Raw genomic sequence first — 14,356 nt, 5'->3', positions numbered from 1 at the left:
TTCAATCCCCAGCCCCGCCTGTGTGGAGTTTGCATGTTCTCCCCGTGCCTGCGTGGGTTTTCTCCGGGCACTCCGGTTTCCTCCCTCATCCCAAAAAAACATGCATGCTAGGTTAATTGAAGACTTTAAATTGCCCGTAGGTGTGAATGTGGGCGCGAATGGTTGTTTGTTTGTATGTGCCCTGCGATTGGCTGGCAACCAGTTCAGGGTGTACCCCGCCTCCTGCCCGATGATGGCTGGGATATGCTCCAGCACGCCCGCGACCCAAGTGAGGAGAAGCGGCTCAGAAAATGGATAGATGGATGGATGGATGGATGGATGTGCAACATCGGTCCAACACATTCCATTGTGGGATGCTGGTCAACATCAGTTTTTATGGTTTTGTTTTATTTATTAATTTCTTTATTTACTTCCACAGGAAATAATATAAATAATCCGGTCAACAGGCAACGTTTCACCATCATGAAACTTCAAATGTCATACCGTTGTACAAGAAGTTAACCCCTGTTAAATAAAACTAACCTAGGCTAACCTCAAATTAAACTACTCACGCATTTGACCATTTGTGTCATACAATTGCAAAAAGTTAACACCTGTATATTTAAAACGGAATTGTCAACTAACCTTAACAGTGATGACAAATGAGACGTCTAACGATGCAACAAATGTTTATATACAGTATATGCTTATAGTGGCTTTAGCTGCATTGTGCTAATCAGCATAGATGGACATTTATACCACTTTCAATGCTTGACTATGTTGAAATAAATACCATTTCTTCAAGTTCTTTGATCACCATTACACTTTCTCTTTCCCATGATTCTTTCATTCTGTGGCGGCATCACAAAAAACTCCACGATGTCTCTGGATATGCTGATGTTACACAAGACAGTTTGACCACAAAGTTTTTGTGCAAATTTAGAAGCATATTTTTCCTCAGAAGTGTCAAAATTTTGAAATTCAACTGTATTAATGTTGACAAAGGTAAGTATACAAACATGTATGTAGTATATATTATTAGCATGCAGATATCGCGACTCAGTGTATTGTTAAAGGTAAGTAGTAAAAGAAAAAAGTAATATCTTTTAAATGTATTGTGTGTGTATTACCTGCACTTTTACAGTAGAGTGTGTATCTCATGAAGCCATTGGGTCTTGGTGGAGCAGTCCAGCGGGCTCGTAATGAACGAGAGCTCTGGTTGGTCAATTCTAGCAGTATGGGGCCTTCTGGGGCCCTCGCTAATGTGCGTACTTCCACCTAATTTAAAGAACACAAGCAAACAACCATACAAAAGTGCATCCTAAAGGTCAGTGCAGTTTGTGTGTTTGATTGCGAGCAGGCTTTATAAAACAAAAATAAATAAATAAACTATTTACAGTATCTAATTTCCACCAAATGTTGCAAAAGGTCTGGATGTAGATGTAAGTCCAGGAATCTTTCTCACCTTTGTGAACACTGTCATTCTCCTCACTTAATTTCAGTGAATGCAGGCAAAAATCATAATTAGAAAATGGTGCGTATCTAAGAAGGAAAGATGTGTTTGCTGTACTCATTCTTCAATCTATTTTTCTTTCCTCTATTTTTGCCATCCACATGATGCTTTATTTTTTCCCTTTTATCATGTTGCTCACCCTCTTTCACTTCTCGTTCACCTGCGTCACCTATTTTTGGCGCATTCTACTAAATATGGAGTCCGTATTGGGAAAATGCCTCAAAATACGGCCTGTCGTCAGAGGCGTCGTTGAGCAAGGGGTGACATTTCATAGCAAATGTCACTGTCGTCACGCCAACCCTCGTTATTGAGCTGAGAGAATTGATCACCTTTATGACACCCTGCAGCACGCACATGCACACACATTTTACAATGCTTGCAATAAGGACACCTATATTGTTGCTTTACTGTGTTTAGTGGTTAAGGGAATAATCCACACACCACATCTTGCATCTATAATGAGATACAACAATGAGCTCAAGAGCTGTACAAAAATATATACCTTTACAAAGATAATACAAGTAATACTCAGTTTTTATTATTACACAGAGAGGTATTGATAGAAATATTGGAACCATCTCTCAGTAGTAATGGGATAAAGGTTGAATTAAATTATGACTTGCTGTCACCAACCATCTTTTTGTTGACCATATGAATTACCACATACATTGCATGTGTGGATTTAAGTCAGTAACATCTCACTCACCATTGGTCCCTTCCCACAGCCACGCGTTGTGCAGGCCTGAAGCCTGAATATGTGTCTGCTCCATGGAGAAAGCTCCTTCACCACTACGAAGTTCTGGGAGGAACTGGAGTTTGATATAAGAACACCATCCATCCAAAGGCCATAGCTCGTTATGATGCCTGTGGGGGAAAAAAAAAAAAAGATAAAATTTTTATTTCAGAAAATAAAGAAACACAAAATCTCACCAAGAGTTACAAGCAGACTGGTATTTGTGTTTGGACCAAAGCATTGGGTCACCACTTTATTACATCTACAGGAAGTCAAAAGGGAAGAAAATATGGAATTTCCTCTACATTCCACTCTTCTGGAAAGACGTCTCATAAGCATGTCTGTAGTATTTCTTTACCCATTTATCGAGAAGAACATTTGTTTTGATGTTTGATGCTGATGCTGGACATGAGATTTTTTTTTTTTAATTGATGTAGTTTGTGTTAGATGTTATTGCCCTTGTAAGCCCCCCCCCGTCTCTGAGACAAATCTCTCCCTGGAGGAGACCAATAAAGTAACCTGAAAATCTCTGTTCTAGTTCATTCCTAAGGTGTTGGGTTTGCACCCTGCCTTTGTGAAAGTTTTCCCACAAAATTTTAAGTATAGATTTGTCCAAATGTCTTAAAGGTAGAGTTAAAAAAAAAAAAAAAGTCATGTATGTTAAAACTGTCTATATGACACTTGTTTCCAAGACTTTGAAAAAACAAAACTGACAGATACATTACAAGTACTCACAAAAAGTTTTTAATATTTAACTTTTGGGTGCAGTTTCAGAATAAACATATAATGGACTATAAACTTTACAGGTGAACTTTTAATTTGACCTTCTCTGAACTCCTGAAAGCATGTGTCCTACTTGCTGTTCTCTATCAAGGAACTGAGCATCAAAATTCACAACTGGTGTTTGATGCATGAATCGACTAATACATTTCAGAGAATGTCCATGAGTATGTCTTTCTGTGACTCTTCCAGTCTCTCTGTCTCTCACTTGCAACCTGTTGATGACACATTTTAAGCTCAGTGGCCACTTCCTTCTGAGAGATTCCCGTTTGAAACCTGACAGTGGTGATGTACTCTTGATCCATTGTAAGGTGTAATCTTGAACAAATGTTAAAATATAATATATGATGGATCAAACACCTGTTGTGAATTTAGACATTTAGTTTTTTACAGAACAAGAAGCTGTGCAAAACGTAGTGAAACATTGAACAGCTGGGTATGTGTATTCCAAAGTTTAGAGGTCAAATTATGTTCACCTGTAAAGGTTAGTGCCTTTTAGGTTCATCCTAAGATTTCCTTTGGATTTCTGTCATTGGCTGGTGACCAGTCCAGGGTCTACACATCCTCTTGCCTAAAGACAGCTGGGATAGGCGCAAGGATGCTAATGAGGATAAGCACGATAGAGAATAGATGAATGGATTTAAATACAGGTATATCGCATGAAATATTTGTCTCTAGCCATTTCTGTCTAGGATCAATCAGTGGTAGTCACTTACACTGTGATCAAACTGCACCCAATTCTACTCGCAGAGTAAGTGTTGTGATTTTTGGATCGCAGGCCTGGCATTGGCATGGACCTTAAAAAAGTGAAAAGGGGCCTTCGGATGTGTGATTCAATGGTGACGACAGCATTAACACTACCAAAGGTATTAAAGGATAACCTGAGAGAGACTCATGGCATGCGCTCACACAAATATGGGTACTGATAAGGGTGTGTGCGCACACAGGTTCTTTGTGTATATACACAGAATTAAGATACAGTACAAGCCCATGCACACGCGCACACGCATGCCAGCCCAATAATTACATTACATTACTTCCACCTAATAAAAAAGGAAATGGCACCCAAATGTACTTTTCCTTAATAAAAATGCATACTGGGGGGGGGGGGGGGGGGGAAGGGCTCAAAAGATCAGTGGTAAGAACTAAGAGTCTATTCGACTTTAATCATGTGTGGGTTTTATTATTGCTCAATACAGATACACACACCTATCAGGAAAATGAAGACACAAAAACCCTGTGGACACCAGTTACATCAGGGAAGCTCTTAATGTGGCCAATCACATTCATGTGAGAGTGCGCGTGTGTTTGTGTGTGTGCGTGAATAAGCCCATATCAGTATACGCTGTAATAAAGACAGGTTGGGAAATGAAGCAGCGAATGCATAACAGGCTTATTTCCCCTCTTTGTCTGCGTGTTGCCCCGACCTAATCCCCGAGAGGATTATCCCCCACAAATCCCTGCGGAATTGGGGAGAAGGAGGGGAGAGAGAGACAGGACGAGCGAGGGAAAATAATACAAAATCTTACTCCTCTGTAACCCATCACAATTGTCTTTGTCATTTCTTGACGCCGAAAAAAGAACGTAGAAAAGGGCGCCGTGCTCCTCTCCCTTTGTCCAAATAAAAAAACTGAAAGCTTATTAAGCATGAGGCAATCAGGTAATCATGATTAAGTGTCTCCCTTGTTATACATTTCTGTCATCAGATGAGGAAAGCTTTAAGTAATTTACCCTGGCTAATATGCGCACACATCACAGGGTTTATGGAGCGACATGCACTCATCTGGCATTAAGTGTCAAACACACAATTCTCACCACGCACACACGCCTTATGGAATTACACATTCTTTAACGAGCATGGCAATAACATTTTATAATATGTGGCAGTGCGTTTGTATGTTGGAGACTGTGAAACTGGCTGGCAAATCCTCACATTTTCTTCACACAATTCATTTGATTTTGTTATCATCATAACTATGTCAGTGTATTGTGTGCTAAGTGGTGTTCGCAAAACTTACTGTAGTTATTTGTTACTAAAACTGGATATTATACATACATAGCGTATGATTGGGTTCGTAAATACTGAGAGTAGACTGGCCCTAGTACATTCGAAAACTATTCAGAGCTACCAGGCCCTGTGTGGAAAAAGTACTGTAATTGCCCGCCTTGTTCAATCATGAATTAACTGTGACTAATCATATTTTTTGGGAAAGTTTAGTTCATTTTCACTGAACTCAATGAAAACCTGACAAAATTAAGTTGGCCAAAAGACCTCAAAAAGCTGCACCAAAAAAGCCACAATCCAAAGAAATTCCAAAACAGATGAAAAATAATCATCAGTCTGGAAAGGGTTACACACCCATTTCTAAAGCTTTAGGACTCCAGCAAACCACATTATCCCAAAGTGGAGAAAACCAGTAGTGAACCTTCCCAGGAGAGGCTAGCCTACAAAAATTATCCCACGAGAACGGAGACAACTCATCCAGGACACAACATCTAAAGAACCGCAGGCCTCCCTTGCCTCAGGTAAGATCAGTGTTCATGACACAACAATAAGGAAGAGACTGGGTTAAAATGGCCTCCATGGCAGAGTTCCAAGGTGAAAACCACTGCTGACAAAAAAGAACATATAGGCAAAAAACAGTCGTCTTACTTTTGCAGGGAAAAAAAAAAGAAAATACATCTGAAGGATTCTCAACACTTTTGGGAGGATATTCTATGGACTGACGAGATAAAAGTTGAACTTTTTGGAAGTTGTGTGTCTCGTTACATCTGGCATGAATGTAACACATCATTTCAGAAAAACAACATCATACCAAAGGTCAAACGTGGTGGTAGTGAGATGGTCTGGGGGCTGCTTTGCTTCTACAGGACCATGACAACTTGGTGTGATTGATGGAACCATGAATTCTGTGGCAATGTCCTTAAAAACGATGTCCATGACTAAAAACCTTCCAGGGTCGCTGAATCAAAACAATTCTGCAAGAAAGAGTAGCTATACATATATATATATATATATATATATATATATATATATATATACATACTCAATTTAGCTCCACAGTGGTGTGAGATTCATTGGCAGTTATAGAGGATGCTTGATTTCATTCGTTGCTGCTGAGGGTGGCCCAACCAGTTATAAAGTTTAGGGGCCCATTACTTTTTCAAACAGACCCAGGTAGCTTCGACCCCCCCCCCCCCTAAATAATACAAATAAATAAATAAATCACCATTGAAAACAGCATTTTATGTTTACTTGGGTTACCGTTGTCTGTCTATGAACATTTATTTGATGATTTTTAAACATTAAAAAGAGGAAACCAGGGGAAAAAAATATTTGAGAACGGGGCAAATACTTTTTCACAGCCCTGTAGCTTCATTTTGTTATCATGGTTCAATACTAGTACAAACACACTAAGGAAATGTCTCGGATGACAAATGTTCTTCATGTTAACACCAATAAACAATTTGTTTCTGGATCACTCTTACCCAAACTCCAACTCTCCTGCAAAATTTTGAAAGTCTTTCAAGTGTTTTTTGCATAATAGGGCTTGAACATGTTGCTGCCTTTTTGCCCCAATACTCAGCCACTGCTGGTCCCTAGCCCGGTTTAAAAAAAAATGGGTGGATCGCATAATGAAGGGCATCCGGCATAAAAACTGTGCTAAACAAATCATGCAAGTAACTCGCTTTGGCGACCCCAAATGGGACAAGCTGAAAGTCGCAACAACAACATGGCATAATCCTGTTCATTCTCACACACACACACACACACACACGCACACACGAATGACTCATAGTTCGTAATAATGTGCTCGCATCCAAGTCTAAGTTCTTAAATGTGGGCATTTTGTGCTTTGATATAAAATGGATATTTGTCGATTGATTTTGCATTGAAAATATATTTTAGCTAAATTAAAATGCTGAGAATGTTTAAAATAAATACAGAATACGTTTTAATCTAATTGGATTTGAAATAAAGAACAGAGCACTGGCAATGTATAACTGAAACTAGAATCTTGTGCACATCAAACACCATTATGTGCCCTCAATTCTCATCCAAAGTGCATAAACTAGGTATTTTAATTGGCCGCAGGTAGATTGGATGGAGTTAGAAAGTAAGAGAGAGGGAGAAAAGGAGCTGTGAGGGGATATGTTTCGAGCCTGCAGTTCTATTCTTAGTCAAAAGGGAGCACTTTTCCTCCACTTAAAGGAACAAAGGGAGGCAGCGCACTCTTCTCGGGCTGTGTGTCAGTTTCCTGCATGACACTGTATGGCCTCCTTCTTTCACAATCCTATCACTTTCTCACTCTCCTTACTTCAGCCCTATTGCACATTCAGATTTAACATGAGGCCATTGTTCTCCAGCTTTATGTTCTACCATGAATGGACTCATGACTGTACTGATGCACTGTATTTCATTCTATGTCTCAATGTTCTGATGATCTTTTTCATTTTCAATATTGTTTTTTTAATCCTTATAAATGTTTCTAAAGCATATATCTTACAAAATCACTTAATGGAGTCCCATGAAAAAAATAATAATAATTTAAAAAAAATTCTGAAACATATATTTAATTTATTAAATGAACTAGGGATGCATGCATGTGTAAATATGGCATAAAGGGCATATGCAGTATGTTCTCACCATTTGGAGTATCAGGAGCTGTCCAGCTGACGTTCAGTGCATGTGGTGACAAAGGGGTGACCAGTGGTGCTGGGACATTCTCTGGGGTGCTTTCCTCAGTAACAGCCTGCGCAGGGGGGCTTCGGGTGCAGCCACCGCCTGTGCAAGCCTAAAATGCAAACACAAACACATTGAAGAGGGGACATGAAAGTAAGGATTCAAAACAAATTCAAAAGACTCACAGCAACTGTGATGGTGTAGCCCGTGCCAGGAGTGAGGTTGCGGAGCGTGTGGTCTTCAACAAGTCCTGAACTGTTGTGGACTATGGTGGGCTCTGTCTCACCCTGTGCAACGAAGATGGAATAGAACTCCAGAACACCATTGACCTGAAAAGGTCGAGACCACCTGGGGAGTACGAGAGGAACCAATATACATATTTTACATTATTACTCTCACGAGCAGAGACATTGGTTTAAAGTGCTTCACTTTTGACTCTTCGTGAAATAACTTAGATATTGTTATAACTCGTATTGAATTTCAAAAACAGTGCTTCTGAAAAATATCAGGTAATTATATGAATTGGAATGATGCAAAATAATAATATTCCTATATATGTAACTATATTTGTATTATTATTTATATTTTTCCATGAGATTTTATGTTTTCATATCAAAAATCTGACCTCCCTTCATTTGAGTAGGTTCTGGTTTTATCCTGTTAAAGTTGTTGGAGCTGTTTTGTTTCACAACTTTGGAAGCTGTAAAATAGACTTCTGTAGTAAATGTGCTAAAAATTCATTTTTACTTAATGCCAATTTTTAAGATTGTGATGAATTCCAACTGTTATGAGGAGAACACAGCAAGTAAATATTCCATCAAGGTATAATATGAATAGTAATTCATGTAAACCCCTGAGAAATCCAACTCCCTTTAGTGTTAGCAAGGAGCGGCGATTTAAAAACGTAATAAAGTCCTTTCTTCGTTCCTACTTTTAAATGCAGGTTGTGGGATGACTGATGAGCATGTGTTAGCACACAATTAGCCGCTCTGACTAATCTATCACACTTTATAAGATTTTTACGCCGTCGATTGGCACAGTGATGTACAACCCCTTTTGAAAAGCTCAATCAAAGGCAAGTTGGAACAATTTCAGTAAAATTGATTGTACAAATGGTTTTAGAAAACTGATGGTTTTAAATAATTGCGATAAGGGGCATGTGTTTACATCGACAGAAAGTGAACATCCTGGAGTAAGTCTTCATTTTGTAGCTACAGTGGATATAAAAAGTCTACACACCCCTGATCAAATTCTAGGTTTTTATGAGAAAATGAGACCAAGATAAATCATTTCAAACCTTTTCCACCATTCATGAGACCAACAATCTGTACGACTCAATTGATTATCTTTCTTTTTTTTTTTTCCTCAAGAGGGGAAGTAAAAACAACAGAAATAATGTGGTTGCACAAGTCTGCATGCCCTCTTGTAACTGGGATGTGGCTGAGTTCAGAATTAACCAATCACATTCAACTTCATGCTAAATGGGAGACAGTCCACACCTGCTACCATTTAAAGTGTCTCTCTGATTAACTCCAAATAAATTTCATATGTTCTAGAGTAAGCTTTTCCTGACATTTTCTGTGCTTCCAAGCCGATCCCAGAAGATTTTGTGCTAACACGGACTACTATTTCTAACTGTTCATAATTCCCTGCAAATTTACCCACATCTGTTAGGGAAATTTTGTTAATGCCTGAAGAAACCAAGGCTGACATTTTTGGCCATATTTCCAAAAGGTACATTTGGCACAAACACAACACTGCTCATCAACAAAAGACGACCATACCTACAGTGAAGCCTTGTGGTGGCAGCATCATGCATGAGGCTGTTTTTCTTAAGCTACAACCCCAATTCCAATGAAGTTGGGACATTGTGTTAAACATAAATAAAAACAGAATACAATGATTTGCAAATCATGTTAAACCTATATTTAATTGAATACACTATAAAGACAAAATATTTAATGTTCAAACTGATAAACTTGATTGTTTTTACCAAATAATCATTAATTTAGATTTTCATGGCTGCAAGGCGTTCCAAAAAAGCTGGGACAGGTGGCAAAAATGACTGAGAAAGTTGAGGAATGCTCATCAAACACCTGTTTGGAACATCCCACAGGTGAACAGGCTAATTGGGAAAAGGTGGGTGCCATGATTGGGTATAAAAGGAGCTTCCCTGAATTGCTCAGTCATTCACAAGCAAAGATGGGGCGAGGTTCACCTCTTTGTGAACAAGTGCATAAGAAAATAGTCGGACATTTTAAGGACAATGTTCCTCAACGTACGGTTGTAAGGAATTTCGGGATTTCATCATCTACGGTCCATAATATCATCAAAAGGTTCAGAGAATCTGGAGAAATCACTGCATGTAAGTGGCAAGGCCGAAAACCAACATTGACTGCCCGTGACCTTCGATCCCTCATGCGGCACTGCATCAAAAACCGACATTAATGGGTAAACGATATTATCACATGGGTTCAGGAACACTTCAGAAAACCAATGTCAATGGTTAAATGATAGCAGGTGTGTGATGATTCCCAGTTAACAGCCGTTTGAATGTGATTGGTTAATTGAACACAACCACATCCCAGTTTGAAGAGGCTTTGCACATTTGTGCAACCACATTTGAGTCATTTATTTTTACTTCCCCTCTGGAATATGTAAATATATAATTTTAATTGAATTGTACAGGTTGTCGGCCAAATTAATGGGGGGGAAAGTTTTTAAATGATTTATCTTGGTCTCAGTTTTTATTTCACAAAAGCCTGGCCTTTGAACAGGAATGTGTAGAATTTTTATATCTACTATAACAGATTCCTCTCTTCTGGGAAAACATGCTACAAGACTGGAGTGTGTATGTGGAGATATTTGTCCTTCCATTCAGAAAACCATACACATACAGCAAGAACACTCAAAAAAGCTTTTTGTTTAGGAAAGCCAGCATTTCTCAATGTGAATATCTTACTGTGTGCACATATGAATGTATTTATGTAAGGCATTGTGAGCTGAGGGCAGAGGATAAACCTGCTGATATTGCTTAAACCCCATACTGGCGCCTCCCCCAACCTTTCTCACAGTCTCTCACCCTCATTTCCTTACATCTCTTGCATTTGCATCTTTTTCCCCCCTCCCCCGTCAAACTCTCAATAACTTAAACCTTTCTCGCTCTTCATTTTTCAAATAGATGTTGCGCATTGCTGTCTTCCTCAGCCTTTCTCACAGACACAATAGGAAGATATTGACCATGTGTGACATTTCAACCCCTGCCTGTTGCCAATGTGCTAACAAGGCAATACGCACTCCTTCCCACAGCAGGTGAATTTATAGCTGAAACAGTTTAAATAACCACAGTACAATATGTAACCCTGTTGTACAGGTGGCAGTACTGTCAAGGATAAACTATTACAACTTAGATTTTGTTTCCCCAGCTATCACCTCTTTACAAACAAAAGATGCACGTAGTAGCATTGTTTACCTCGTATGGTTTTATAAGTAGCACCCGTGGAACACCTTTTACAGTCAAGTGTTTTGTTGTTGCACTGTAGTATTTATCAAGAAGTTCATCTTCACAAGATCTTTGTGGAGGCAGTTCCAATCTATGCCCAAGTTGTACATCAAAGAAATTTGGTGTGGTTTCAGACTTGACAGAGGTCTTCACTTTAGTGAGTGGCGCCATATTACAACTCAAATTCCAATGAAGTTGGGGCATTGTGTTAAACATAAATAAAAACATAATACAATGATTTTCAAATAATGTTCAACCTATATTTAAATGAATACACTTCAAAGACAAGATATTTAATGTTCAAACTGATAAACAATATTGTTTATACCAAATAATCATTAACTTGGAATTTTATGGCTGCAACACGTTCCAAAAACGCTGGGACAGGGTCATGTTTATAGCTGTGTTACATCCCCTTTTCTTTTAACAACATTCAATAAACGTTTGGGAACTGAGGACACTAAATGTTGAAGCTTTGTAGGTGGAATTCTTTCCCATTCTTGCTTGATGTACAGCTTCAGCTGTTCAACAGTCCGGGGTCTCCGTTGTCATATTTTATGCTTCATAATGCGCTACACATTTTCAATGGGAGACAGGCCTGGACTACAGACAGGCCAGTATAGTAGCCGCACTCTTTTACTACGAAGCCACGTTGTTGTAACACGTGCAGAATGCGATTTGTGGCTGTGAATGTGGTTATACGCATTGTCTTGCTGAAATAAGCAGGGGCGTCCATGAAAAAGACGTTGCTGTGATGGCAGCATATGTTTCTCCAAAACCTGTATGTACCTTTCAGCATTAATGGTGCCTTCACAGATGTGTATGTTACCCACGCCATTGGCACTAACACAGCCCCATACCATCACAGATGCTGGCTTTTGAACTTTGGGTCCATAACAGTCCGGATGGTTCTTTTCCTCTTTGGCCCAGAGGACACGACATCCACAATTTCCAAAAACAATTTTAAATGTGGACTCATCGGACCACAGAACACTTTTCCACTTAGCATCAGTCCATCTTAGATGAGCTCGGGCCCAGAGAACCCAGCGGCGTTTCAGGGTCTTGATAGAAAATGAATGACTGAGCAATTCAGGGAAGCTCCTTTTATACCCAATCATGGCACCCACCTGTTCCCAATTAGCCTGTTCACCTGTGGGATGTTCCAAACAGGTGTTTGATGGGCATTCCTCAACTTTCTCAGTCTATATATATATATATATATATATATACATATATATATATATATACATATATATATATATATACATATATATATATATATATATATATACATATATATATATATACATATATATATATATATATATACATATATACATATACATATGTATACATATATACATATGTATATGTATATATATATATATATATATATATATATATATGTATATATATATATGCATATATATATATGTATACATATATATATATATATATATATATATATATATATATATATATATATATATGTATATGTATATATATATGTATATATGTATATGTATGTATATGTATATATATATATATATGTATATATATATATATATATATATATATGTATATATAGATATATATGTATATATATATATATATATGTATATATATATATATGTATATATATGTGTATATATATGTATATGTATATATATATATATATGTATATATATATATATATGTATATATATATATTTTATACACATATATATATATATATATATTATACACATATATATATATATATATATGTATATATATATATATATGTATATATATATATGTATATATATATATTTTATACACATATATATATATATATATATTATACACATATATATATATATATTATACACATATATATATATATATATATATATATACACACACATATATACATCCACATACAATATATACAATTTATAATTGAATATTTACTAAATTTTCCAATCTACTAACTGCTGGAAAGACATACTGAAGAATATGCAAATATTATATCCCTGTTTCCATTTATAAGTCTTGTTAATGTATTTCTGTGAATATAGCTTGTTGCGGACACACTCGTAAACACCTACACAATGTCCTGCGACATTTTCAAATGACCGGTACGGGAAAAGGTGTAAGAGATTTATCTTCCTCCCTCTCGAGAGGAAAGGTCAAGTGCAGTGTCAAGTGAATATTCTGCATGGTAAACAACTTCAGAAGGTCACCAGAGCTCTGCTGCCCTTTCCCTCCTTCTACAGTATACTGTATGATACTGATGCTTTTCTATGAGATGCATTTATTACTGTTCCATTATTTCAGGTTGTAGAATAGAGAATTCGGAGGATGTGTCAACAAGAGTGAGCGCATACTCCACCAGGATGGTCCGTGAGTCGAGGAAGGTCAGAGTTGGCGCTTGTAGAGGCCCGGGAGGAAGCTGAGAGGTCAACATTGTGACCTTTGAACTGTTGGTGCATCCCACCGCAGTGCATGCAGACAGTACCATGACGTGAGCAGTATAGATGCCAAGCTCTGAAATGCACAGCAGGGCAGCATGAAACAGACAGAGAGGATGAATGGAGGGATACTATAGGTTCATGAAACAAAACCAAGCATGGACAAAAATACAAACTCATTAGCCACAATGTTAGGTACACCTGCAGTAATGAGATCCAATACAAGAGTTGTATCAAAATGTCTGCCTTCACAGAGACTAAGTTCAGTTCATACTGATACTGTCAGCAACATAGCAGTGTTTAATGGTGGTTGGAAGATCGCATTTCCTTTTCACTATAAGGTTCTTTCATTATTTATTTTTTTTGCACATCAAAATATTATAAGATATCATGCAAACAATAAATACAAATATTATTGAGTATTTTGGATAAATTGTAGTTGTCAGGTTAAAATGCAACATATTTTTTACTTTTACTTGAGTACATTTGTTAAAAAGAAACTACCTTTACTACTTTACTCACTTTTTACATTCTGCTTGCTAATTGTATTTTATCTCGAGGCATTTAAGGCAGGGACCTTGGCGATCCGATCCCCGGCTACAGCAGCTGGCTCTAAGGACGTGGAATGTCACCTCTCTGGCAGGGAAGGAGCCCGAGCTGGTGTGTGAGGTCGAGAAGTTCCGACTAGATATAGTCGGAGTCGCCTCCACAC

The 14,356-nt window shown here is 37.8% G+C and overlaps 1 protein-coding gene across 6 annotated transcripts in view; it reads right to left on the bottom strand.

Moving 5' to 3' along the window:
* ush2a (Usher syndrome 2A (autosomal recessive, mild)) overlaps positions 1–14,356 on the bottom strand; it is a 239,970-nt gene that overhangs the window by 109,436 nt on the left and 116,178 nt on the right. For all 6 annotated transcript variants that reach the window (XM_061667225.1, XM_061667224.1, XM_061667255.1 and 3 more), the window contains 5 exons: positions 13,561–13,720; positions 7,875–8,037; positions 7,654–7,801; positions 2,199–2,356; positions 1,110–1,257 (listed from right to left, as the gene is read on the bottom strand). In XM_061667225.1, coding sequence (XP_061523209.1) covers positions 1,110–1,257; positions 2,199–2,356; positions 7,654–7,801; positions 7,875–8,037; positions 13,561–13,720 — 777 coding nt within the window. The remainder of the gene's footprint in view (positions 1–1,109; positions 1,258–2,198; positions 2,357–7,653; positions 7,802–7,874; positions 8,038–13,560; positions 13,721–14,356) is intronic.

This window comes from Phycodurus eques, chromosome 2 (genome assembly GCF_024500275.1).
Source record: "Phycodurus eques isolate BA_2022a chromosome 2, UOR_Pequ_1.1, whole genome shotgun sequence".
In the NCBI taxonomy this organism is placed as follows: Eukaryota; Metazoa; Chordata; class Actinopteri; order Syngnathiformes; family Syngnathidae; genus Phycodurus; species Phycodurus eques.
This window is presented reverse-complemented; position numbering and strand designations above follow the sequence as displayed.